A 25,273-nucleotide genomic window follows, 5' to 3' on the forward strand; every position below is an offset into this window, starting at 1 on the left:
CTTCACTATTTCTTATTAAATCTGGCTTACAGTGCTTCTCAGAAAATCTGATCCCAGAATCTATCACATAATAGCAGTTCAGCAAATATCTACAAAATTAAAATTTTAAATATACTGAAGTACTCAATAAGGAATAGCTCTTGAGAAAGAGACATATAGAAGCCTCTTTATTTTAGAAGCAGTGTTGACAGGTTTGCTAAAGCTATGACCACGTCTCCCTCTTCTCACACCCCAAAACAACAAAAAAGCCCTCCCAAACACACACATATGCACACACCTACACACACACAGACACACACACACACACACACACACACACTGGGAAGCCCTATAATGCAGCCCAGTGTCCCTAAGAGCCTAGAGTTGGACAGATTTAACTATTTAACTTAAAGATCAACTCTGCTTCTTAGCTGTGTTATAAAATAAGAAATCCTTAAAAAGCTGTTCCATGTTAGCCAGGCGTGGTGGCACGTGCCTGTAGTCCCAGCTACCCAGGAGGCTGAGGCAGGGAGATGGAGCTTGCGGTGAGCTGAGATCCGGCCATTGCACTCCAGCCTGGGCAACAGAGTGAGACTCCGTCTCAAAAAACAGACAAACAAAAAAACAAGTTGTTCCATTAATTTAAGAAATTAACATACATTAAACACAATTCCTCGCACATCGGAGGATCTCAATAAGTAGTAGCTGCTTTTATCATCATTATTCTATTTAGACTAAAATAGGTTTGGGTATAAAGACAGCCCATACAAGCAGCAGATAAATATAAATTCCCAGATGTAATGAAGCGAAGGCTGGGCAGGCTGGCACTTGAATTCCTCATGAAACTGTTTTTCACAATTACAGGTTTGTTATTTTCACTTAATAAAAAGCTGCCCATATGCTGTACTTAAATAGTTGAACTTTTCCATTTAAAACCCCAAAATCTGAGTTATATCTAATTTTGGGCAATTATTGTCATCTTTCTAAAAAATGTGCTTCAATTTATACTCAGTAACAAAACAATAGCTACTATCAGCTACATTATCTAATTTGCCTTAAGGACAGTGGGACACAGGCTTGTTTGCCTAAGAGGCTGACATACTGAAGAGGCAGCTTAGAAAACTAATCTTACAGATAATAAAATCTGACATTTTTCCTCAGAAGGTTTGGCCTAGTTTTTTTAAAAAAGTGAATGTGATCAATTTTAAAAAGCATTCCTCAAATGAAAAGGCAGAGAAGCCAATAAAAATAAACTTCGGGATAAATTAGCAAAAAATATTCAAGGACATAAAAGATTTAAATAAATGAAATGATAGACAATGTCCTTAACTACAAAGGTTCAAAGTAGTGAAGAAATCAAGTCTCCCTAAATTGACCTATGCATTGAATAAAATCCCAACCAAAATAAAAAATGGCTGTTTGGGAATCTTGACACAAATAATTCTAAAATCCACCTAGAAGAATCTGTGACCTTTGTCAGCAAAGTCATAAAACAACAAAAAAGAAAAGAGACCAGTGACACCAATTATTAAAACACTTTATAAAGCAAGCGTTACACAGGAAAAAGCTTGTTTGATTTTCATAATTTTACAAAATCCAATAACTATTTTAAATGCAAAATCAAGCCATACTAACATAAACTTTGATACTGGAACAGAAAGAGATGGACAAATCTGTGAAATCTAACAGAGAACCCAGACTTAAGATTATAGAAAATTTAATATAAGATGAAAGTGGCATTTCAAATTAGTGGGGAAAAGATAGTTTCCTTAATAAATGGCACTGAGAAAACTAATAATGGATTTGGGGAAAAGTAATCATGGATTCTTATCTCACTCCTTATACAAAACAACCTCTCCATGAAACAAATATTTAACTATAAAATCATAAAGAGGCACCAGAAGAAAATAGGTACATATTTTTATAATCTTAAGATAGGAAAAGCTCTAAGCAAAGATAAAGCAGCAGTCATCAAGGAAAAGACTAATAGTTGTAACAACATAAAAATGTAAAAAGAGACCAATATCCTAATAGAAACAAGAATAAAGGTAATTAACAGGCAACTGGCTAAAATTAAGCCAATAATGTGAAAAGATCAGCTTTACTTCCAACTAAAGAACTGAAAGAGAAACAGATATCAACTCTGCCATAAGACTGGTATAATAAGAAAAATTAAAAACTGGCCAACCAGTGTTGGCAAGGATATGGAGAAACAAATATTTTTTATAAACTACTGGCAAGAATATAAAATGAAACAGCCTATCTAGAGGTGAGTGGGTAATCTGTATCAAAATTTTAAATTTGTCTACCCTTTGATATGGCAATTTCTTTTCTAATAATTCACCCTGAAAAGATAATCATATCAATTATTTTATAAACCCATGAGTTCATAATGACACTTTTTAAAAAAGCTAGTCATTCTGGAAGCTAACAGGACACTAATTTGTTTTTCTGAAAAGTGGCTTTCCAAGTGAGGATTGGTGGAAATAAGAAATCAAACATTTTACCCTTCCTTTCTTGTACAGACAATATTTCAGTGTTACCAAATAGCTGATGAAAAAAAGTTTCTTCTTTATAGAAGATTTACAGCTAAAAAGTACTAAAAGAATAAAATTTTAAAAATCCCAATTTACATACCTTATCAGGATGGCTAAAATAAAACACAGCAAGAGCCCCAAATGTTGGTGAGGGTGGAGAAATTCACATACATTGCCGGTAGGAATGTAAAATGGTACTAGCCAGACTGAAAAAGAATACAGCAATTTCTCACAAAACTAGGCACACCCATTATATAACACAGTAATTGCATTCTTGGGCATTTATGCCAGAGAAACAAAAACTTATATTGACACAAAAACCTGTACATGAATGTGCACAGCATATCCATGTGTAATACCACAAAACTGGGAAACAATCCAAATGCCCTTTAACATATGAATGATCAAACTGTAGCACATCCATATAATGAAATACTAGTCAGTAATAAAAAGAAATAAATTATTGATACAGGCAACAATCAGGGTGAATCTCAAGGGAATCAAACTGAATGAAAAAAGGCAGTCTCAAAAGGTTGCATACTGTATAATTCCATTTTTATGTCATTCTTGTGATGACAAAATTACAGAAATACAGAAATGAAGAATGCATTAGGGTGTTGCTAGGGGTTAGGGGAGGAGAGGGAAAGAGGTGTCTGTGGCTATTAAAGGGTAAAATGAGAGATCCTTGTGATGGAAATGTTCTGATTCTTGACTGGTGTTACCCATTTTTATCTACATGCGATGTAACTGCACAGAACTAAATGCATACACACGCAAGCATACACATATATACACACACGTGCATATAAAACTAGTGAAATCTAAATGAGGTCCATTGTTTGTATCAATGTCAATTTCCTGCCTGTAAAATCGGACTATACTCAAGCAAGATGTTGCCAATGGGGAAAGTGGATGCAGGGGAAATGGGATCTCTGTATTATTTCCTACATCTACATGTGAATCTACAATTATCTCAAAATAAAAAGACTCTAAAAATTATCATTCTGAAAACCCTAATGAAATGAGTGTAGGTGATGATCATAAAGCGGTGTTAAAACCATCAGGTAAAAGACTGATGGGAAACTTTAGCATGGGTACATCGGGGGTTGACAACACCTGAGCTTACCAATCAATATTAATGAATGAATCAAGCCTCCAGATCTCACTCCCAGTTTATCAGCTATGATAGAGTGTATAAGAACATGTTAAATGACACCACAAGGAGGCCATCAGCCAAGTTCAGATGGTGGAAAATTGTACTGGAAAAATGACTTGATTTCTTCAACAAATGGCATGAGAAATATAGAGAAGAGAGGAAGGCTATATATTAAAAGAGACTTAAAAGAGATAATCTCAACCAATGCAACATTTAGTCTTTGTATGGACCCTAATTTGTATAATATTAGATGATATTAGGAATTAATGTTAATTCTGTTTATATCATATTATGGTTATGTTATTAAGTCCTTATCTTAAAAGACTGAGGAATACACAGGTGAAATGATGACCTGTATTTGCTTTCAAATACCCTAGCAGAGGAAAAACAATTATAGAAACGTAGATTAAAAAAACATTAGTAGAGACCAAGCATGGTGGCCCATGCCTGTAATTCCAGCACTTAGGAGGCTGATGAGGCAGGAGGATCACTTAAGCACAGGAGTTCCAGACCAGACTGGGCAACATATGGAGACCTCATCTCTACAAAAAATGTTTTTAATTAGCTGAGTGCAATGACACACATCTACAATCCTAGCTACTTGGGAGACTGAGGCAGAAGGATCACTTGAGCCAGAAGTTTGAGGCTGCAGTGAACTATGTACTGTGCTCCACACCACTACTCTCCAACCTGGGCAACAGGGCAAGACTCTGTCTCAAAAAAAAAAAAACACTAAACCATTGTTAACTGTTGAAGCTGGTTATATATGAAACCTCATATACTTTTTCATTTGTAAATGCTTGACATTTTTCCTAATAAAAACTTTTGCAAGAAGATTGTAAGTGCACAAAAGTGTACATTCAAAGATTTTCTTTCACTGAAATGTTTCTAATAGTTAACAAAATTAGAATCCAATTAAATGTCCACCAGTAAAGATACGGTTAAGTAAATTATGCCATGCAATAAAATAAAATACCCTGCAGTCATTAAAGGGTGATATGGATGTATGGATACCAACTTTGAAAGATGGCCATGACATACTAGTGAGTAAAAAAACAAGGCTGAGTGCGGTGGCTCACACCTTTAATCCCAGCACTTTGGGAGGCCAAGGTGGGTGGATCACCTGAGGTCAGGCGTTAGAGACCAGCCTGACCAACATGGTGAAACCCTGTCTCTACTAAAAATACAAAGTTAGCCAGGTGTGGTGGTGCACACCTCTAATCCCAGCTACTCGGGAGGCTGAGAAAGGAGACTCACTTAAACCCAGGAGGCAGAGGTCGCAGTGAGCCAAGATTGTGCCATTGTACTGCAGCCTGGACGACAAGAGTGAAACTCTTGTCTTAAAAAAAAAAAAAAAAAAAGGAGTTAAAGGGCTGGGTGCTGTGGCTCACACTTGTAATGCCAGCACTTCGGCAGGCCAAGGCGGGCAGACTGAGTCCAGGAGTTCAAGAGACCAGCCTGGGCAACATGGTGAAACCCCACCTCTACTAAAAATGCAAAAATTAGCCCCTCATGGTGGCCTAAGCCTGTAGCTGGGGGGCTGAGGTGGGAGGATCGCTTGAGCCTGGGAGGCGGAAGTTGCCACGAGCCAAGATTGCACCACCACACTCCAGCCTGAGCGACAAAGCCAGACCCTGTCTCAAAAAAAAAAAAAAAAAAAAAATAGAAAACTGCCTGCGTACAATATCACCGCATGTTTGTAATGTCAGTATGTTACATGTAAACATAAGCATGGAGAGACGTCCAGAAAAGCCTTTACCAAAACATTAACAGTGGCTATCTCTGAGGGCAGAAATACAAGAGACTGTTACTTGTTTTATATACTTTTTAATATTGTTTGATGTTTTACCAATCATGTGTTTTTAAATTAAACTATTTCCTGTATACTTATATTTGCACTTTTCTGATATATGTGTAAGCATCAACAAAAAGTTATTTTAAAAACTCAGCTATTTCCATTTCTTTTTAAGAAGGAAGAGATAACAGAACAAAGCAAACAATACCAAACTTACAGAGTACTGGAAAGGAGCGAAGGGCTAGGAACTTAGTTATACTCCTGCTATGTACCAAGGGACACCAAATAAATCCAAACAGCATTCGGAGGCACCAGAAGCAGGTCACACGCCCAGAGGAGTCTGAACTTGTCCGGGATGGTACAAGCCCCTCGGTGCCTCTCCAGTGGTATACATCACCATCAAAATCTGCCTTTCAAATATCCCTGCAGCCACAATGACAGCTCACAGTTTCCCACACCCACCACGCTGTTGCCACGCCTCTACCACACCTCTCCAGCCCGGCTTCCCTCCAAAATCCCTCCGCCCCTCGCCCTCTTTGCTTTCCCACAGAGGCTCCTTCAAGACCCAGCTCAGGGGCTATCTTCTGCAGGACACCTTTGAGCTGGGCTCCTCCTCTCCCCTAGGCTGAGCCATGGGCCCCTCTGGATGCTGCAGTACCTATCACTCCCTATTGACGTCATCTGTTTTAGAGGTCTGGCCCACAAGCTCCTTAAGGGAAAGAATGCTGCGTGCTCCGTTTTTGTAGACCCAACAGCTTGTGTAGCATGAGACACCTCAGAAGCCTCATAAATGTTCTTTTTAAAATTGTTAATTTTGCGTAGAGCTAGGGTCTCACTGTGTCGTCCAGGTGGGTGCTGAACTCCTGGGCTCAAGCAATCCTCCTGCATTAGCTTCCCAGAGCACAGGATTACAGGTGTAAGCCACCATGCCCACCCTCGATGAATGTTTGTAGAAATAATGAGCAGTTAAAGGGAGGACAAAAAACCTGATTTCTTCCATTTTCTAAGGACACACTAACATGGCAATCTTGCACTAGAGACACAGGACCCAAGAAAATGTTTGAGATGTGGGAAAAAAGAAATCAAAATTAATATTAATTATATATTTATAAAACGTAAGTTCAACAGCAACTTGATTCTATTCATAATTACACATGTTAGATTTAATGTAGGATATGGGTGTATTGCAACACAGAAGACCCAGGTGATGCTTCGAAAAGTAAGAGTGCCTAGGGCTTAGGAAGGTCTTTAAACCTCTCTGTCTAAAAAACCTGTAGTTCTAGCTAGTACCTTACCCAGCTAGTCTGGGGCAGTGAAGAAAAGCCCATAGGCAAAGCAAAACAAAGCTCTTACAGACAAAGCAAACACAAAACTTCCATAGGAACTGCCTTGCATGGAAGCCCCAGTTCGCTGGCCAGTAACCACTGCATTAGAGCAGCCCAGCACCCTCCCCTCTGCAGCTGCTTTTTTGGTCCAAGCTACAAGGATGGTGAGGAGGGAAGCACAGCTTGGAAGCTCTGATGCCCCATAGATGAGATGGGCCTTCAGCCTTCAGTCCTGCAGACTGTGGTGGAAATTCAGCAACCAGGGAAAGCCAGAACAAGCTAAATGCAATGCTCCTTAACTTGCCCAGTGGCTCCCCTTCCCAAGCTGGCTGGTCTCCCCAGGGCAGAGCTCTGAGCTGCAGAGTTATAAACTGGCAGGGGCAGGTTTCTGGGTGAAAAACCAGGCACCACACATGAAAGCTCAGAGCCAAGTATTCAGATAAGCACAAAACACTCACAAGATACTTGATTGTTCATGTTACACTGATCTCTGTCAGTTCAGAAACAACATCACTACAGTTGGTTCTGCTTGTTGGTAGCAGTTATGGTTTATAAAGTTGGCTATGAACACTGAATTAGCAAATCCTGAACCACTGCTCCCAGAGCAACTACAGGATTAGGATCTTGTGAGCCCGCCTTCACATTTTGGCAAATGATCAACACATAATCTTCTTTCGTGCATGTTTCTGTTGAAAGAGACATTATTATGTTGCTGATTCATCAGCATTGAACTCAGCCAACACTCACAGCCTGCCTGAACAAATCTTATCTAACACAGTATTTTCTTCATAAGGCAAATCACAGCCTTCCTGCGCCTAGGAACACTTGACTGCATGTCTGCGCTATGCTTGGGGGACATTTTAAATAGCAGAATCACTAACAGAAAAGCATTAAAATGAAAAAAACATGGCACTAAATAGTCCACAAACTGGTCACTTGTTTACAATATAAGAGCTGAAATAAGAAGGCAGAGCGACTGGGCACGGTGGCTCACGCCTGTAATACCAGCACTTTTGGGGGCCCAGGCGGGAGGATCACTTGAGCCCAGGAGTTTGAGATCAGCCTGGGCAACATAGCAAGACTCTGTCTCTACAAAAAAAAAAAAATACCAAAATTATCTGGGTGTGGTAACGTGCGCCTGTAATCCCAGCTACTCAGGAGGCTGAGGTAGGAGGATCACCTGAGTCTGGGAGGCAGAGGTTGCAATGAGCCGAGACTGTGCCACTATACTCCAGCCTCAGCCTGGGCAACAGAGCGAGATCCTGTCTCAAAAAAAATAAAATAAAATAAAAAAGGCAGAGCGTTGTCTTATTTGACCTCAGCTGGGAACATATTGAGTGACTCAAAATTTTCACTGCTCTGGACATGTCCAAGAATGACTAAGAAAGTGTCATAAATATTGCTTTTGGGGTTACAAATAAATGTTAATATGTACATGAATTTGCAAATACAGAATCTGAAAATAATTAGGATTGACTGTACTACCTAAAATAATTAGGATTGACTGTACTACCTAAAAAACCCAGTATATATGCCTTATGGTATTTGAAGAAAGCATCTTCTTGACCTTTTTGTCAGAGAACGGAATCCAAAATGAGCTATTAGAAGCTTTAAGGGTAGGCAAAGCACTCAAGCACTAAGGTAGTTAACATGGAGAGGACCCTGTAACCACTTGCGCACTGGCTGACCTTCCTTCATGTCACACGCAGGTTTCCAAGAAATTATGTTTATGACCAGAATTTTAACAGATTCCTAGAGAGAATCATTTTGAAAAACCAAAATATTTATAAAGCACATCTACTCCCTAAATTTAAGTACTGTAAAATCACACTTGTCATATATCAACTTTGCTCGGTCTTATCCAAACGAAAAAGGTACAACTTTCAAAAATGGAAGGTTCTAACCACTGTTCAATTAAATCTGACCTAAAGCTGCCTCCATAGGTAATGAACTGCACCCTATCTTACTATGTAAACAAGCTGCAACCTAACTTGCAAGTGTATTATTGTAGTAAGTAACGGAGCCTCAGCCAATCACAGCAGCCAAACTTTCAGCCAATACAGGCTGCAAACTGCCAAAACATGTCAAAATAAGGCAAAAGCCAAGCTGTAGCCAGTCAGACTATTTCGGTCTCTCACTTCTGTTTTCTGACCATAAACACTGCCTGCTGGGTATTTATAGACAGAAAATACTGTTGCTGGTTAGTGCTCTCTGAACCTTTACTAGTTTAGACGCTGCCTAATTCATGCATTCTTTACTTAAACGCTGCTAAACTGATTTTGTCAAAAGTTTTCCTTTTAACACCAGATTCTCTCTTTCATTGTAGACAGACAGGTTATATACAGAAAGAGTATATTAGAGTGATTACATATATATACATATGTACATATGTATATGTAATCATGCTAAATGCTTAATTCTCCTCAAGATTTAGGAACCAGTATCACAGGGCAGAGAGTCCATCACCTTCCTTTTAAAACAAATAAATCAATAAAAAGAACATATGAAACACAGTTGTTACTGTTCCTTTATGTGAGGAAACTGAATTGGCAAAGGTGAGCAGGTATAAAAGAAGAAAGAGCAGGAAATTGCTAAGAAGAAAATCACTGAATATGCAAATGATTCTGAAACTGTCCTTAATGATTTTGGAGTAAATAATCCTTAAGTGCAATTAAATAGCATTTAAATATGTCATTTTATCAAAAAAAAAATGTTGTTTAAGGCCAAGGGTGATGTCGGGGAGTCTAAATTATTTTTATTACCCTTCTTAAAAAGACGGAACACCTAGCATACTGTTAGTAGATGAATGATAAATGCTCACCATTTACAGAAAATTTAACCTTGGCAAATTAATAACTTTATATTAACTTCAGTTTAAGTTTGCAAGAATGACAAATTAAAATTAATTCGCACTTAGTACTATGACTAAAAGCAAAATGTTAATTGCATTTTAATCTACTCTGGCCTACTTCAAAAGCATAATTTTAACTCTTGGATGGAGAACAAAATTGTCTTCTAAAAACAGATCTCAGTAACAATGAAATATCAAGAGTTGGACATTATAATAAAAAGAAAAAAGGTAACAATAATTTTCTTTTTTTTTTTTTGAGAGTCTCGCTGGAGTCTTGCTCTGTCACTCAGGGTGGAGTGCAGTGGCACGATCTCAGCCCACTGGAACCTCCGCCTCCCATGTTCAAGTGATTCTCCTGCTCAGCCTCCAGAGTAGCTGGGACTATGGGCACGTGCTGCCAGGCCCGGCTAATTTTTATAGTTTTAGTAGAGATAGAATTTCACCATGTTGAGCAGGCTAGTCTCGAACTCCTGATCTCAGGCGATCCACCCGCCTCAACCTCCCAAAGTGTTGGGATTACAGGCATGAGCTACCGCGCCCAGCCCCAGGAATTTTCTTTTTAGGACAGACTGGAGAAGGGGTGAGAAAAGGATTGGGAGAGGCTGGTTGAAGGCACAGCTGAAATTAAATAGGAGGAGTAAGTTCTGGCGTTCTATGGTTAACAGTACGTTACAAAATAGCTAGAAGAGAGATTTTTAAATATCCTCATCACAAAAAGATAAATGCACGAGGCAATGGTCACACTAAATACCCTGAATTGCTCATTCTACAACACATATATGCATTGAAACATCAAACTGTGCTGCCTAAATATGTACAATTACGTGTCAAATAATCTGCTTTACATTTTTTCAAAAGCGTATTTTTTTTTAAATATGAAACTCAGCATTTATAAACTACATTTATGGCAGGGCACGGTGGCTCACGTTTGTAATCCCAGCACTTTGGGAGGCTGAGGCAGGCGGATCACTGATGGATCACTTGAGGTCAGGAGTTCAAGACCAGCCTGGCCAACACGGTGAAACCCTGTCTCTACTAAAAATACAGAAAAAAATTAGCCGGGGGTGGTGGCATGCTCCTGTAATCCCAGTTACTCGGGAGATTGAGGCATGAGAATCGCTTGAACCAGGAGGCAGAGGCTGCAGTGAGCCAAGATCATGCAGCCTCAAAATATAAAACAAACAAAAAATATGTGAGACTCCGTCTCAAAATATAAAAACAAACAAACAAAAAAAAAAAACCCCTACATTTATAAACTAGGACTATATGAGAGTTAAATAACATTTGAAAAGTTCTTGGCATTTTTTTGTTTGTTTGTTTAGCCGCATAATACAAATAAAAGCACCATTATTCTAGAAGAGTTGGTTAAATCATCTTTCACTGACAGAACTTTTGAGAAATATATTTTCAACAATTCATTTATAAATGATTATAAATGATTTAGATTCTCATAGGAGCACAAACCCTATTGTGAACTGAGCATATCAGGGATCTATGTTGCATGTTCCTTGTGAGAATCTAATGCCTGATGATTTGAGGTGGGACAGTTTCAACCCAAAACCATCCCCCTACCACCCCATCCATGAAAAAACTGTCTTCCATGAAACCAGTCCCTGGTGCCAAAAAGGTTGAGGACTGCTGCTGTACAACACCATCCACCCACCCCACTAATGACTGCAAAATGCACATTCTTTTCAAGTATCCACAAAATAGATGCCAAGACATCCATATTCTGCACCACAGGAAAAAACCATGACAAGTTTAAAGAAGTGAAATTAAACAGTGTGTTCTCTGACCATAGTGGAATCAAATTGGAAATCAGAAACAGAAAGCTACCAGCAAAGTCTTCAAACACTTGGAAACTAAGGAACAGACTACTAAACAAGCCCTGGACCAAAGAGGAAGTCCCAAAGGAAACTAAGGCCAGGTTCGGTGGCTCACACCTGTAATCCCAGCACTCTGGGAGGCTGAGGTGGGCAGATTTCAGGTCAGGAGTTCGAGACCAGACTAGCCAACATGATGAAACCCTATCTCTACTAAAAATACAAAAATCCGCTGGGCTTGGTGGCAGGCACTGTAACCCCAGCTACTCAGGAGGCTGAAACAGGAGAATCGCTTGAACCCAGGAGGCAGAGGTTGCAGTGAGCCAAGATCACTGCTCTCCAGCCTGGGTGACAGAGCGAGGCTCTGTCTCAAGAAAAAAAGAAACTAAAAATACACTGAACTGAATAAAAGTTGGACACAGTTAAAGCACTGTGAAGAGGAAAATGTATCACACTAAATGCATATATTAAATGAGAAAAAGTCTCAAGTCAATAATCTAAGCTCCCACCTCAAGAACCTAGAAAATCAAGAGTGGAACAAACCCAAAGCAAGCAGAAAGAAAGAAATAATAATGAGCGGAAATCAATAAAATTGAAAACAGAAAATAGAAAATCCATGAGAAGAGAGCTGGTTCTTTGAAAAGATTTTTTAAACACTGAAAAATCTTGAGCAAGACCAGCTGGAAAAAAAAAAGAAGGCACAAATAACCATTGATCGGTAATGAAACGGAGGATATCATTATAGGCTCTGCACATATCAAAAGGATAATAAGGGAATACGAACTAATTACATACATACATTTCACAGCACGGACAAAATGGACCAATTTCTTTAAAAACTCAAACTACCAACACTCACCAGTATGAAATAAACAATATGAATAGCCCTATAACTATTAAGAAAATTAAATCCATAATTTAAGAACTCCCAAGAAAGAAATCTCCATAAGAACCTGATGGGGTTCCTGGAAAAAAGGAAGGAAGGAAGGGAGGAAGGAGAAAAGAAATCTCCAGTCCTAGAGAGTTTCACTAGAGAACTCTACAAAACATTTAAAGAAGAATTAACCTCAATTGTACACAACCTCTTTCACAAAACGGAAAAGGAAGGAACATTTCCTAATTCATTTTATGAAGCTAGTTTTTCTACAATAATAAAGCCAGACAAAGCCAATACTAAAAAAAGACAACAACAGACCAATATCCCTTATGAATATAGACATGAAAATCCTTAGTAAGACATTAGCAAACAGAATTTAGCAATACATAAAAATAATTATACACCATGACCAAGTAGTTTTTTCAAGAGAAGCAAGGTTAGTTTAATATTTGAAAATCAATCAATGTAATCCACCAAATTAACAAGCTGAAGAAAAATCACACGATCACATCAAGTGATACAGAAAAGGCACCTCACAAACATCAATGGAGAGTCAACATCCATTCACAATAAGGACTCTCAGAAAAACAAGAAAAGAGGAGAACATCTCAGTTTGATAAAGAGCAACTACAAAAAAAGAAACCAAAAAAAAAAAAAACAAACAAAACTAGAGCTAACATTAGACTTCATGAGGAAAGACTAAATGCTTTCCCCCTAAGATCAGGAACAAGGAAAGACAGCCATTCTCACCATTCTTACTCAACATGCTGCTGGAAGTTTTAGCCAGTGAAACAAGGCGAGAAAAGGAAATAAAAGGCAGAGAGTTCAGAAAGGAAGAAATAAAACTGTCCCTATATTTGCAGATGACATGATTATCTACACAGAAAATTCCAAGAATTCTAAAAAAAAAAAAAAAATCTAGAATTAATGAATTTGGCAAAGTCACAGGATACAAAATAAACACACAAAACCAACTGTATTTCCAAATAGTAGCAAAGAACACATGGAATACAATATACAATACGAATACAAATACAAAATACAACATTTACAATCACTCAAAAACAACTATTTAGGTATAAATCGAACAAAACATGCACAACAATATTGAAATTAGGCCAATTAATAACACTGCAATGGCCTCTAAGTTTTCAAGTGACAGGAAGCATTGTTAGTCTCTCATTTTAAATTAAAAGTTAGAAATGATTAAGCTTAGTGAGGAAGCCATGATAAAAAGCCAAGACAGGTTGAATACTAGGCCCCTTGAACCAAACAGCCAAGTTGTGAATATAAAAATAAAAATATTAGCCAGGCATGGTGGTTGTGCCCGTAGTTCTAGCTACTCGGGAGGCTAAGGTGGGAGGATTGCTTGAGGCCTGCAGTTCAAGGCTGCAGAGAGCTGAGATTGTGCCACTGAACTACAGCCTGGGTAAAAGAGTGAGACCCTATCACACACAAAAAGAAATAAAAACAAAAAACTAAAAAACCAAATCAAAGCAACTGATCTTTGAGAAGTGATAACTGCATTATCAAAGTACCTAATCTCGACAATACCCTAACTTAAAACCTGCTGACTAGGGGATGTATTTGACTGCAAATCTGGCCCACACAAGCAATCTAAGTTTCCACCAAGGAAGCTGTAAGCACCAACTAGAGCAAAACCAAATCCAGGCCACAAATGGAAAAAGCAGCTCTGAATTGTGATTTTCGAAGAAACCTGCATTTCTTACATTTCAGTGTACTTTCCCCATATTTAAGATTTTTGTTAATTTGTTTCGTTTTTCTTTCTCAAACAAAATTCTCAGACTGAAAACCCTAGATTTGTTCCCTATTGCATGTTCATTTCTTCCCAAACAGTCCATAAAACCTGACCTACATTAAGTTAGCAAGTTAGGTCTGAAAGTATCTACCTTCCCTGGGAAGGGTGAAGGTGTAGGCAGGGCAGAGAGATTTGTAGTCCAGCCCTCTTGCCACAAATTATGAATTAGAGAGGAAGGATTTTGCTTTTTTAACGATCTCCAGAGAATTTTCCATCATTTCCCTCTCTTCACCCAGCTCCTTTGTAACCACTGCTAGAGAAGTCTTCCTTTAGCTTCTTAAACATCGATCCTAAAACACTTCCAGACACCTGTGCTGCTCCTTTCTGCTTCCATGGAAATTAGTCTCTGTAACAATCTCGCAAAGACGTTCCCCTCCGTCTCCTCATCCTCTTTTCAAACCCTTTTACGATTTCTCATCTCACTCAGCATGACAGTCAAAGTCCCTGTGAAGGCCAACTTCTGCATCACTTAGCCAGCCCGCCACCTCCAAAACTCTCCAGCCTCATCTTTCTACTCTTCCCCTGGTTCCTTGCCCACGCCTTTACACTTGTTCTCTGCTTGGAATCCTCCCTCCCCTCCTTGAGGAACTTTCTCAAATGTCACCTTCCCTCAATACTCCCCGTCCTCCATTTAAAACTATCAACTTCCAACTCTCTAAAGAACTCTATATTTAACTTATTGTTAAATATGTGCTGAACACCTGGTCCCGTCCAAGTTTGTTAAATCAAGACAAATAAGACACTGTCCTTGCCTTTAAGGCACCAGATGGAGAAATGCACCACAGTCATCAATGTGCCATACAGGACTGACACTAAGGCCACAGGCAAGTCAAAGAACCCGTGCCAAAAGCTTAGAGGAAGAGGCCTCGGCTTCGCCTTTCTGGAGACCAGTCCAGCTTTCCACCATCACGCAGCTCACCAGGTACCATCTCCGGGGGTCTTCTCTAGACCCCAAAAGAAGAGTGGGTCCCGCCCACCATTCCCAGGTCTGAGTTTATTTGTCCAGAGAAGCAACTTCCGGCCTCTTCAGGCCGGGCAAGAGATTTAAGGAAAGAAAAGAAACATAAGGACCTTCGCTCTTCGGTCTCCGTCCCCTCCCCTTCCCCCGCTTGCCGTCCCCACAACGGCCCAGGACTGAACCCAACTCTCGACCAACTCCCGTCCACAAAACTAACCGCCCTACTTCCGTGGTCCCCACCTGCTCCCGGCGTCCCCTTCGGCTACTCCCGGCGCGTGCGCAGGCAGTCCCACGTGGGCTCGGGCGGGGCTGGCGCCGCGGCGGGGGCTGGGCACGCCCCTAGCACAGAGCTGGCTTCTGATTGGCTTTCCGGTGCTCGCCCGAGCAGGGTTGGGGCCAGTGAACCGCGCCTCTAAAAGCGCTTGCCAGTGCAGCCTGAGAGATCGTTTCCTGGTCCTCGCCTCCTCCGCGGTCTCCCTGGAGTTCTTGCAAGGCGGCCAGGATGTCTCAGGTACAACGCGTGCACAGCCAGGCTGGAGGCCTGTTGGTGGCTCACCCGGCAGCCAGAAGCTCTCGGGCTCTTTCCTTCCGTGCCCCGCAGTTCCTCCTGGACCCATGCCCAGCCCTGATTCGTTGGACAGAGCCTTGTGAGCGGGATTTTCCGTTTGGGGATTTCTAACTCTGCTGCCCACCCCGCAACTGCCGGAAAGTTGCCCATGGGGTGGACTTCGCTGTGTAGCAGGAGAGGAGTGGGAGTCGAGGGTGCTTGATGGAAAGATGGGGGAAGGGGTTGCACGGATTGGAGGAGCGAGGAGTCTCAGTCCCCATCCCGAAGCCCAGGGCAGGACGTCGCGGCGGAGTGGGGAAGCGAGGAGGCCGTGGACGGGAGCTTGGAGGTCAGAGGAAGTACGGGGCCGGGTGCTCCGAGTGCGGGACGAGGAGAATCGCGGCCCGGGGAGAGGTGACCCAGGGACCCCTCCCTTCCCTCCAGTGTAGACCCTTATCGGCGACCAAGCTATGTGGGGTGACCTCTGGCCCCTCCCGCCTGCCTCTGCCAATCCGGGCACTGGGACAGAGGTCGGTGTTGAATGCCCGGGCCCCAGGGGGAGGGAGGGGACCAACGGGCTCCGGCGCTGACACCGGGGCACTCATGCCCTGTCCCCTTTCAGCTGTTTCCAGCATACTGTGCCGCCTGTGTCCCCAGGCCAGGGCTTAGCTGAAACCCCGGCCACTCCCTAGTGCCTGGCACGGTGGTGGCCAGGCAGTTGGCCGCGCTGCTTCTCCTGCTTCTCCCGCGGGGTGGACACCCACTGCGGGCAAAGGCTTGGCCTGCCCTCTTCACTGCTGTGTTTCCAGACCTGATGCCTGCGTTTGTGAGAGCGCTGGATACGTGGTTTCCGATTGAATGAGTGAACTGGAGGGGCTTCCCCTTCCTGTGTTGCTGAATCTTTCTAGCTGCCCTGTTGGGGCAGGGTGGGGCAGACACACTTCAGGGGCTGCATTGCCCGAAGGGTGCCACCTTTCCCACCTCTCCATCCCTGTAACTGGGCTCTGTTGAGGCCACAGCAGGACTCCTACCCTCTCCCACCCAGAGGAGGCCCTCAGTCCTCTCCTCTCCCTTCCATTTAGGCTGAGTTTGAGAAAGCTGCAGAGGAGGTTAAGCACCTTAAGACCAAGCCAGCCGATGATGAGATGCTGTTCATCTATGGCCGCTACAAACAAGCAACCGTGGGCGACGTAAATACAGGTATGCGGAGCGGGGTTTGGGAGGGCCTCTTCTCATCAAAGCAGGCTCAGCAGCCCAGCCTAGAAGTCCCTGGGAACTTCACTCTCAAACTGCCTGAGGCCTTACTCTTCAGTTGGGGTATGGTGATGGTTCCTGGGGTGGAAAAGACCGTGTTCCGGATTCTCAGTGTCTCCAGTAGTAGCAGAATTCAAATCCTGGCTTTAGAAGGTCTTTGCTGGTTATCACCAGCAGCTCCTCTCTACTAGGGAAGAAGCAAAGGCTGCAGCTTGGAAAAGACTTGCTGTAGGCTCTCAGCTCAGTGGCGTCATTGTTGAGCCGTTCAGCTTCTGCCCTAGATGGGCAGGATCAAAGTTGGAGCACTTGACAGCCTGGCCAAGCCTGATGTCAGGAGCAGAAAAGCACCTGGTTTCTAGGGCCAGGTCAGAGCATTTCACTAACAAGTCTGTGCCTTCCTGATGACAACTTTTTCCCTGTCCGAAAATCTTGGTGCGGATTTTGAGGCTGTACTTTGGACTGTCACGTTCTGTAATAACTTCTTTCCTACCTTGGGCAGGTTTCTTTTTTTTTTTTTTTTTTTTTTTTTTGAGACGGGGTCTCGCTCTGTCGCCCGGGCTGGAGTGCAGTGGCCAGATCTCAGCTCACTGCAAGCTCCGCCTCCCGGGTTTACGCCATTCTCCTGCCTCAGCCTCCCGAGCAGCTGGGACTACAGGCGCCCGCCACCTCGCCCAGCTAGTTTTTGTATTTTTAGTAGAGACGGGGTTTCACCATGTTAGCCAGGATGGTCTCAATCTCCTGACCTCGTGACCCGCCCGCCTCGGCCTCCCAAAGTGCTGGGATTACAGGCTTGAGCCACCGTGCCCGGCCGGGCAGGTTTCATTCTGTCCCTAAGTCCCTGAAACATGGGTGGATACGGAGGCAACAGCACAGTGCATTCTGCGCAAGGAGTCAGGGTTGTCATGATAGCACAGAAGGGAGGTCTCCCCTGCCCCTGTTGAGGAGGAAAGTGGACATGGTCTACATTTCCACAGTAGCTGGGGTGGAAGATGGAGCATGTGGGCTGGCTGCCAACCAGCTCTAAGCAGGAAATGGCACCCAGAATGACAGATCGCAGGCAGTACCGAATCAAACCCTGGGGTTCACATGGAGCACTTAGTTGAGGAAGGTCTTGTGGCGAAGATGGGTTTTACAGTGAGTTGGTAAACTCTGTCCTTCCAGGGAGGGGAAGGAAAGGTGAAGTGGAGGAGGCCAGAGATGCTGAGATGCTTTTCTGACAGTGTTTTCACAGAGACTGGCCTGTGCCGGTACTAGAGATACCGGTTTTCACATGAGTCTAGATAGACTGGCATGGGAATCTTTCACTTACTGATCAAAGAGGTATCATTGGCTCTCTCTGGGGCTGTATTATACAGCCCTATTACAGGATTATAAAACATGATAGTCCAAACACAGTAGTTTAGTACAATAGCCAGTAGCAACATATGACTATATAAATTTTAGCTGAGACTGGGCGCGGTGACTCATGCCTGTAATCCCAGCACTTTGGGAGGCCGAGGCGGGTGGATCACGAGGTCAGGAGTTTGAGACTAACCTGGCCAACATAGTGAAACCCATCTCTACTAAAAATACAAAACTTAGCTGGGTATGGTGGCACGTGTCCGTAGTCCCAGATACTTGGGAGGCTGAGACAGGAGAATCGCTTGAACCTGGGGAGGTGGAGGTTGTGGTGAGCTGAGGACGTACCACTGCACTCCAGCCTGGTCAACAGAACGAGACTCTGTCTCCAAAAAAAAAAAAACTAAACTAAAAATAGTTAAATAAAATCAAGTTTAGTCTTCATTCACAAGAGCCACATTTCAGATGCCCAGTAGTCATTTCAGGTACTTGGTGTGGCAAGTGGCTCCTGAATTGTACATTGCAAATATACATGTACATTTCCATTTCCATCGCTTGGAGAGAGCTGTCGAGGAGTGCTATTCTAGGATCCTGATGATGACCGCAAGGGCAGTTTGTTTCAGCTGTCCCTGGGAACAGTTCCCTGAAAGCGTTCAGGGACATTTTCTCAGACGCAGTGCTCCAGGCTACGGACTCTGTTCCCTTTGGCTTTGGGGCTGGGCATGTTAGTGAAATAGGACAACAGGGAGGTGGTGAATGTGTTTCCCAACTGCAGATGGTAACAGGTCTATAAGCATAAAGTCATCATGTAACTTAAAGAAACCTTACCCTCGGTGAAAACGCCCACAGATCAGCAAGAAAGAGACTAACAATTTGGTAGAAAAATGAGGCTAGGATATAAACAGTTCATAGGAAAGGACACTTGATATCATTTCTGATTAGAGAGAGAAACTGGGTAGCTAAGAGCAGGGGTGGGAGAGAAACTTTATAGTATTTTCCTCTGTCGCTTTTGAATTTTAAGCCATATGAATGGATGTTTTAAAAAAAATTGTGATTAAAGTATAATTTTTTTAAAGGAGAAATTTTGGAGTCACTTAACTTGTAAGAAAAAGGTTATCTTTTGTAATAAGAATAGTGTTCTTCCTATTTGCTCTAGATTTTAAGTTTGAGTTGGCATATATCTGGTTTTCTTAGGGCAGAGCCCACTCTACTAGACCTATTTAACCCCATGACAGAGCCTAGAAGGAACAGGTGTAATAGAAGACGGCATTTATGGCAAGAAGGTTGATCAAGTTCTCCATTAGAATTCGAACCAGATCTAATGCCTTTTCTTTCCTTGTTTAAGAACGGCCCGGGATGTTGGACTTCACGGGCAAGGCCAAGTGGGATGCCTGGAATGAGCTGAAAGGTAATTGTTCTAATCAATTTCCTTCATTTGTGAAACCCGGTATGAAGACTTCATTCCTTTACACTTAAAGGAAGAGGAGAGGAAACAAAGTCAATGGGGCACGTGTGGGAAACCAGCCTGACCTGTGCCAGAATGGGAAAAAACTGGGCCACCTACTTTTTTTCCTAACACTCTTTATGCCTTTTCTAAAAGCACCATCTCTGAGCAGAGTATCACTTAGAGAGGAGGGGCTGGGAATCAGGCCACTGAAAAATAGTTTGGGAAATGATGTAGTTGGCGTGGGCTTCGGATGTATTCAGAATAAGGGGTGGTTTCCTGTCTGCAGCTCCCTCTCCCCTACAAGGCCAGGCGGTAACCCCCTAACCCCAGTGGCCCTCCCCAGTTCCCTCCTAGCCAGAAGGGTACATAAAAGAAGGGAATGAGCTAATACATGGCCTGCCACTGGCATCGTAGGCTCAGTGAATGGAGCCATTATATGCTAAGCACCAGCAGCCAAGAAGTATCCAAGCTCGTACTTAATCACGTGCCACCTGCAGCAGCAAGACCCAAGAGTTGGCACCAAAACTCCTGGCAGCATTGGCGTTCCCGCTGGCTAGTTTCTGAATAAGCCCTCTGTCTTTCTGCATATGAGCAATCCTTGAATTCAGAAAGGGTTACAATACAATAAACACACTCCTAGGATCTGCAAGTAACTGGGAAGGGAATGCCCGTCTGCCTGGCCATTTTCATGGGACATTTCCATACCATCCTCAGGCCCCATACTCTCCAGTGCTCCACAACAAGCTCTGAGTTCCAGAGGGTCTCTCTCTTTCACCACAGAATCCAGGAAACTGGGTGTCACTGTCTCTGAGGGATACCTTCAGTGTCCTTTCTACTGCAGCAAGAAGACAAAGATTTGCCTCATGCCCCTCCAAGAAGCAGCCACTTTTGCTCAGAGTTCCTGAAACTTTTCTCATAGCCTCCCTCTGGGGAGAAGAAGGTGCCTGACTTTGCTTTTTCACTGCCAGCTTAACAGCTCTGGGAGATAGGAGCCCAACAGAGACACGGAAAAGGCCAAAGCCAATGTCAGCCACGAGAGTTAACAGGACCAGTAAAGTCACCACAGTGACAGTTTCCTGCCTGTCTGGAGAGTGGCACCTCTCCCCTGAGGCTCACACTGGCCATTCCCCCGGGACAGGTGGGGGATGCAGGTGTCCAGTAGATGGGCAACAGGTCTTGGCCAGCCCCACCAGGCTTTCTGAGCACAGTGGCTTATAGAGCATTCACTTCGGGCCAGGTTCCATGGATACCGTCTCCTCCAACATGTAATTAGTAGAATCTGAACTTTGTAAGTGAGAAACTGAGCCTCGGAGAGTTACAGCAGAGCTGCCTGGGGCTCTGGAGGCTGCTTATTTCCTACCATGCTGCCTCCCTGACAAATAATCCTATCGATTCCTTACAGGGACTACCAAGGAAGATGCCATGAAAGCTTACATCAGCAAAGTAGAAGAGCTAAAGAAAAAATACGGGATATGAGTGACTGGATTTGGTTATTAGGCCATGTGTTTCTCCTAAACTTAGACAATGCCTTGTTTTTTCTAATACCGTGGATGGTGGGAATTCGGGAAAATAACCAGTTAGCCCAGCTACTCAAGGCTGCTCACCATACGGCTCTAACAAATTAGAAGCTAAAACGATTACTGACCTTCCTTGAGTAGTTTTTATCTGAGATCAATTAAAAGTGTATTTGTTACTTTAAATAACTTTAGTGATTTGAGTTCTTGAGATGACTTACTCTGTCTGACCTCAGCCTTGCTTCCTTTTTCTAAAGACCTCTGGTAGTGCTTCAGCCACGTACCTGGTAGAGTATGAGGCAGGCAGTCCTGCCCTGCACCCTGGCCCAGGGTGTGCTGGCCCTTTGTGGGGAGGAGGAGGATGGTAGATGTGGCCTTTCTCACCTCCTTCCCAGTTCAGCCACACTGAGGAAAATGAGGCAGACTGACTGAGACCACAGTCTGCAGGTACTTCTGTCGGGGATGTTCCTGCCCCAGGCCCTGTGCGAGGCAGGGTTTACAGTGTCTGAGGTTTGTTTGAGGCTCAGCTGGTCCCTGATTCCAGAGTGCACGAGCCAGGGTGGAAACCCTCATGAGGAATGGAGTGTGAACCTGACAGGAGGCGTTCCCCAAGTCCCAGGGGAAGCCACAGACAGCTGTCTGGGCAACAGTCAGCGGGCAAGGGGTATGTCCTCTGCAGGCAGCAGGGAGAAGAATCCTGGGAGCTTGCAGAGGAGAAAGGCTGGAGCTTGACTCTGGAGGACGTAGGAAGTAGGTTGTTGAAAAGTAATAACGAAGAAAAGGAGACAGCTCTCTAGACCCTTCTTGCCAGATGTTCCCCTCCAGCTCTTGGATTTACAATCCCGCTGCCCTTTGCGGTGGGGATCATACCTCAATATTGTATAATGGGGATTACTGTGCCCATTATTTGAGTGAGGACATGAAGGCTCAGAGGTGATTTAACTGGATCCAAGCCCAGGGCTTACTGGCCGGGAGGGCCCTGTTTGTCCCCCTCCACCACGTTCCCTCTCATGGCCCCTGGCTGCCACTTAGTCTGCATCTCTGCTGTGTCGCAGCAAGTGACATCTGTCTCTCTGGGCTAGCGTAAGGTGCTGGTGTGAAATCTGTCCCTTGACTGTGCAGCTCATTCCAGAAGAGTGGCTTAGACAATGAGGTCCCACTTCCAAAGCTGGAGTGAGGCACAGATGAGAGAGATTTTTAGGCACCTCAGGTGACTAGGTCATAGCTGGTTCGGGAGATGCCCTCCCCCCTCACTAGCAAGTACTTTACTGGTTTCTCAGAAAGTACTGTTTGTGCAGTTCTGAGAGCACCAGCAGCCTGGGGCTGCACCTGCTCCTGTGGCTCCCACAGGAGTCCTTGTACCACCCAGGGCTGGCTCACAGGGTGTCGCTTGGGGACAAATTATCGGGGGAACCTGCCCCTAATGTTTCAACATACGTTCTATTTTCCATGAGTGTCAGCCAGCTGAGAACTAAAGGGAAAGAGTACAAAGAGAGGAATTTTACAGCTGGGCCGCCAGGGGTGACATCACATATCGGTAGGACAGTGATGCTCCCTGAGCCTCAAACCAGCAAGTTTTTTATTAAGGGTTTCAAAAGGGGAGGGGATGTAAAACAGGTACAAAGATCACATGCTTCAAAAGGTAAAAAGCAGAACTACTAATAAAGGTCTAACAAAGATCACATGCTTCTGAGGGAACAGGACAAAGGGAAAAAGCAGAACTACTGATAAGGGTCCAACAAAGATCACGAGGCAAAGGGCAAAAGCAGAACTACTGATACGGGTCTGTGTTCAGCGGTGCAGTGCATGTATTGTCCTGATAAACATCTTAAAAAACAGAAAACAGGGTTTGAGAGCAGAGAACCTGTCTGACCACAAATTTACCAGGATGGAGTTTTTCCCTACCCTACTAAGCCTGAGGGTACTACAGGAGACCAGGGCATATCTCAGTCCTTATCTCAACTGCATAGGAGAGACATTCCCAGAGCAGCGTTTATAGACCTCCCCGCCAGGAATGCATTCCTTTCCCAGGGTATTAACATTAATATTCCTTGCTAGGAAAAGAATTTAGTGATGTCTTCCCTACTTGCACATCTGTTCATAGGTTCTCTGCAAGAAGAAAAATTTGACTGTTTTTGCCCAACTCCGCAAGCAGTCAGACCTTATGGTTGTCTTCCTTTGTTCCCTAAAAATTGCTGTTATTCTGTTCTTTTTCAAGGTGCACGGATTTCATATTGTTCAAACACACATGTTTTACAATCAATTTGTACAGTTAACACAATTACCACAGTGGTCCTGAGGTGACGTACATCCTCAGCTTACAAAGATAACAGGATTAAGAGATTAAAGTAAAGACAGGCATAAGAAATTATAAAAGTATTATTTGGGAACTGATAAATGTCCATGAAATCTTCACAATTTATGTTCCTCTGCTGCGGCTCCAGTCGGTCCCTCTGTTCGGGGTCCCTGACTTCCTGCAACATCTCTCCCTTTCTTTTTATATAAATGTGCCATGGCGATGAAGTCTTGTTCATTCTCTTGGTTTTGACGCAGGATTCTTTGACTGGTCGAGCACGCTAAAAACAAGCCAATTAAACAGAGAAACATGATTCCAAAATTTACTACGGTGGAGCCCCTAATAGACTTAATCCAAGTTGTGGGGTTTAGTCCAGAAAGACTTTCTGCCACCTGATCTAACGCCTCAGCTCCAGGCACAATAGATAAATGAGCTTGAGAGGCTTCAAAAATTTGTTCCTTTAACTTAGTTATGTCCAAGGATAAATTATCTTCCCTACCCAGCAGGTGTCCTTTGACCATTTCCCACAAATGATCAGTCTTGTTGTAGGAATATGGTGTGATACAGAAATCAGAAGTATTCTAATCACATTGCATTTGCATGCAATGTTTGAGACTCACTACCCGATCTCCAAGCCAAATAACAGACTGTCTTAAATCATTAATTTGATTAGCTAATTTTTGATCATTGCCCTGTTGAGAATTCCACATTTGGGTAGAATTGGCTTGTCAATCATTAACAAAATGAGCCGTTTGAATAGATTGGTGTAATGCCATTCCAGCAGTGGTGACCAGTGCAGTAACTGTAATTAGGCCCATGATCACAGCGATTAAAGTGAAAACAAATCTCTTAGATCTTTTGAGAATTTGTTGTAACACTTCATCAATTAAATGTACTGAGGGGGAAGATTCCCAAGATCTGGGTAAAGTTACCAGTATCCAGATTCCTTCTTGAGCTCGAACCAACATTACACTTTTCCTGAAGTCAAAACGGGATTTAACATAAGTGTATAAATGGCAATTAATGCCCTGGACAGTTTGATTGTTCATCCAAATTTTGATATTTCCCACTAACAGCGGGTAAGGAGGCTTAACACAACTCTGTATAGGAGTTGTCAGGCTGGAGGTAAACGAAGCAGAATGTTTGAATCTACGTTGATACTGAGGACGAGGGGCAACAGTGGCAACATCCAATGTTCTCCGCCGTAAAGAAGCAATCCAAGGTGCCCGGGGGATGCCAAAGAGGTAGATGGGCATACCTGGGTCGAGAAGAATTTTAATGCCAATTGGAGTCCCATAAAGAAGGATCAGCATCAAAAAGAGGAAAAGGGTTCAAAGGGGATTTATCATGGGGTTCAGAATCGCGGATGCGAGGGGCAGTAGTGGGGATAACAGAAAAGTTTCCCCTTCCCATACTCGCAGTCTGGACGTGGCAATCGCCAATTTCCCAAGTTCTGGGTGTTCTGGGCTCAGAAGGGGGAATATCATATGAGGCCTCAGAAAGGCGGGTAATGCCCTTATCTTCCCATTTCAGAATGAGCTGAACCTCCTATGCCAAGTAAGATGAAAATCCTCATCCTCCCAATAATAAATAAAGTAAGTAGCCTCCAGGCATTCCCTTCCGCCAGAGGAGCAGTTGTTTTTTAAATAGCCTTTTGGTGCCCAGTCTATTACTAAACCGTATGAGTAATACTACTGCATGTGAGTTAACACAGTCTTCCCAAATTGAAGTTTTAGATGGGCCCTCGAAATTTTTAG

At 43.2% G+C, this 25,273-nt stretch overlaps 2 protein-coding genes across 18 annotated transcripts in view; one reads left to right on the forward strand and one right to left on the reverse strand.

Annotated features, from left to right (window-relative positions):
- Positions 1–15,702, reverse strand: part of C11H2orf76 (chromosome 11 C2orf76 homolog) — a 91,203-nt gene extending 75,501 nt beyond the window's left edge. For 3 of the 15 annotated variants that reach the window (XR_002725012.3, XR_004229196.1, XM_023185179.2), the window contains exon 1: positions 15,361–15,700. The gene's annotated coding sequence lies outside the window, so the exon portion shown is untranslated. The other 12 variants (XR_002725013.2, XM_023185180.2, XM_023185171.3 and 9 more) reach the window with 10 other exon arrangements.
- On the forward strand, positions 15,475–21,409 carry DBI (diazepam binding inhibitor, acyl-CoA binding protein). 3 transcript variants are annotated; one of them, XM_023185184.2, is made up of 4 exons: positions 15,475–15,631; positions 16,750–16,867; positions 19,605–19,667; positions 21,109–21,409. In XM_023185184.2, the coding sequence occupies exons 1-4, from the start codon at positions 15,623–15,625 to the stop codon at positions 21,180–21,182; spliced, it is 264 nt and encodes an 87-aa protein (XP_023040952.1). In that variant the 5' UTR covers positions 15,475–15,622; the 3' UTR covers positions 21,183–21,409. The 3 variants fall into 3 exon arrangements, with proteins under 3 accessions (XP_023040952.1, XP_023040954.1, XP_023040953.1); XM_023185186.3 differs by lacking the exon at positions 15,475–15,631 and adding an exon at positions 15,804–16,081; XM_023185185.3 differs by lacking the exon at positions 15,475–15,631 and adding an exon at positions 15,810–16,016.
- The last annotated feature ends 3,864 nt before the right edge of the window (positions 21,410–25,273 follow it).

Source organism: Piliocolobus tephrosceles, chromosome 11, assembly GCF_002776525.5.
Source record: "Piliocolobus tephrosceles isolate RC106 chromosome 11, ASM277652v3, whole genome shotgun sequence".
In the NCBI taxonomy this organism is placed as follows: domain Eukaryota; kingdom Metazoa; phylum Chordata; class Mammalia; order Primates; family Cercopithecidae; genus Piliocolobus; species Piliocolobus tephrosceles.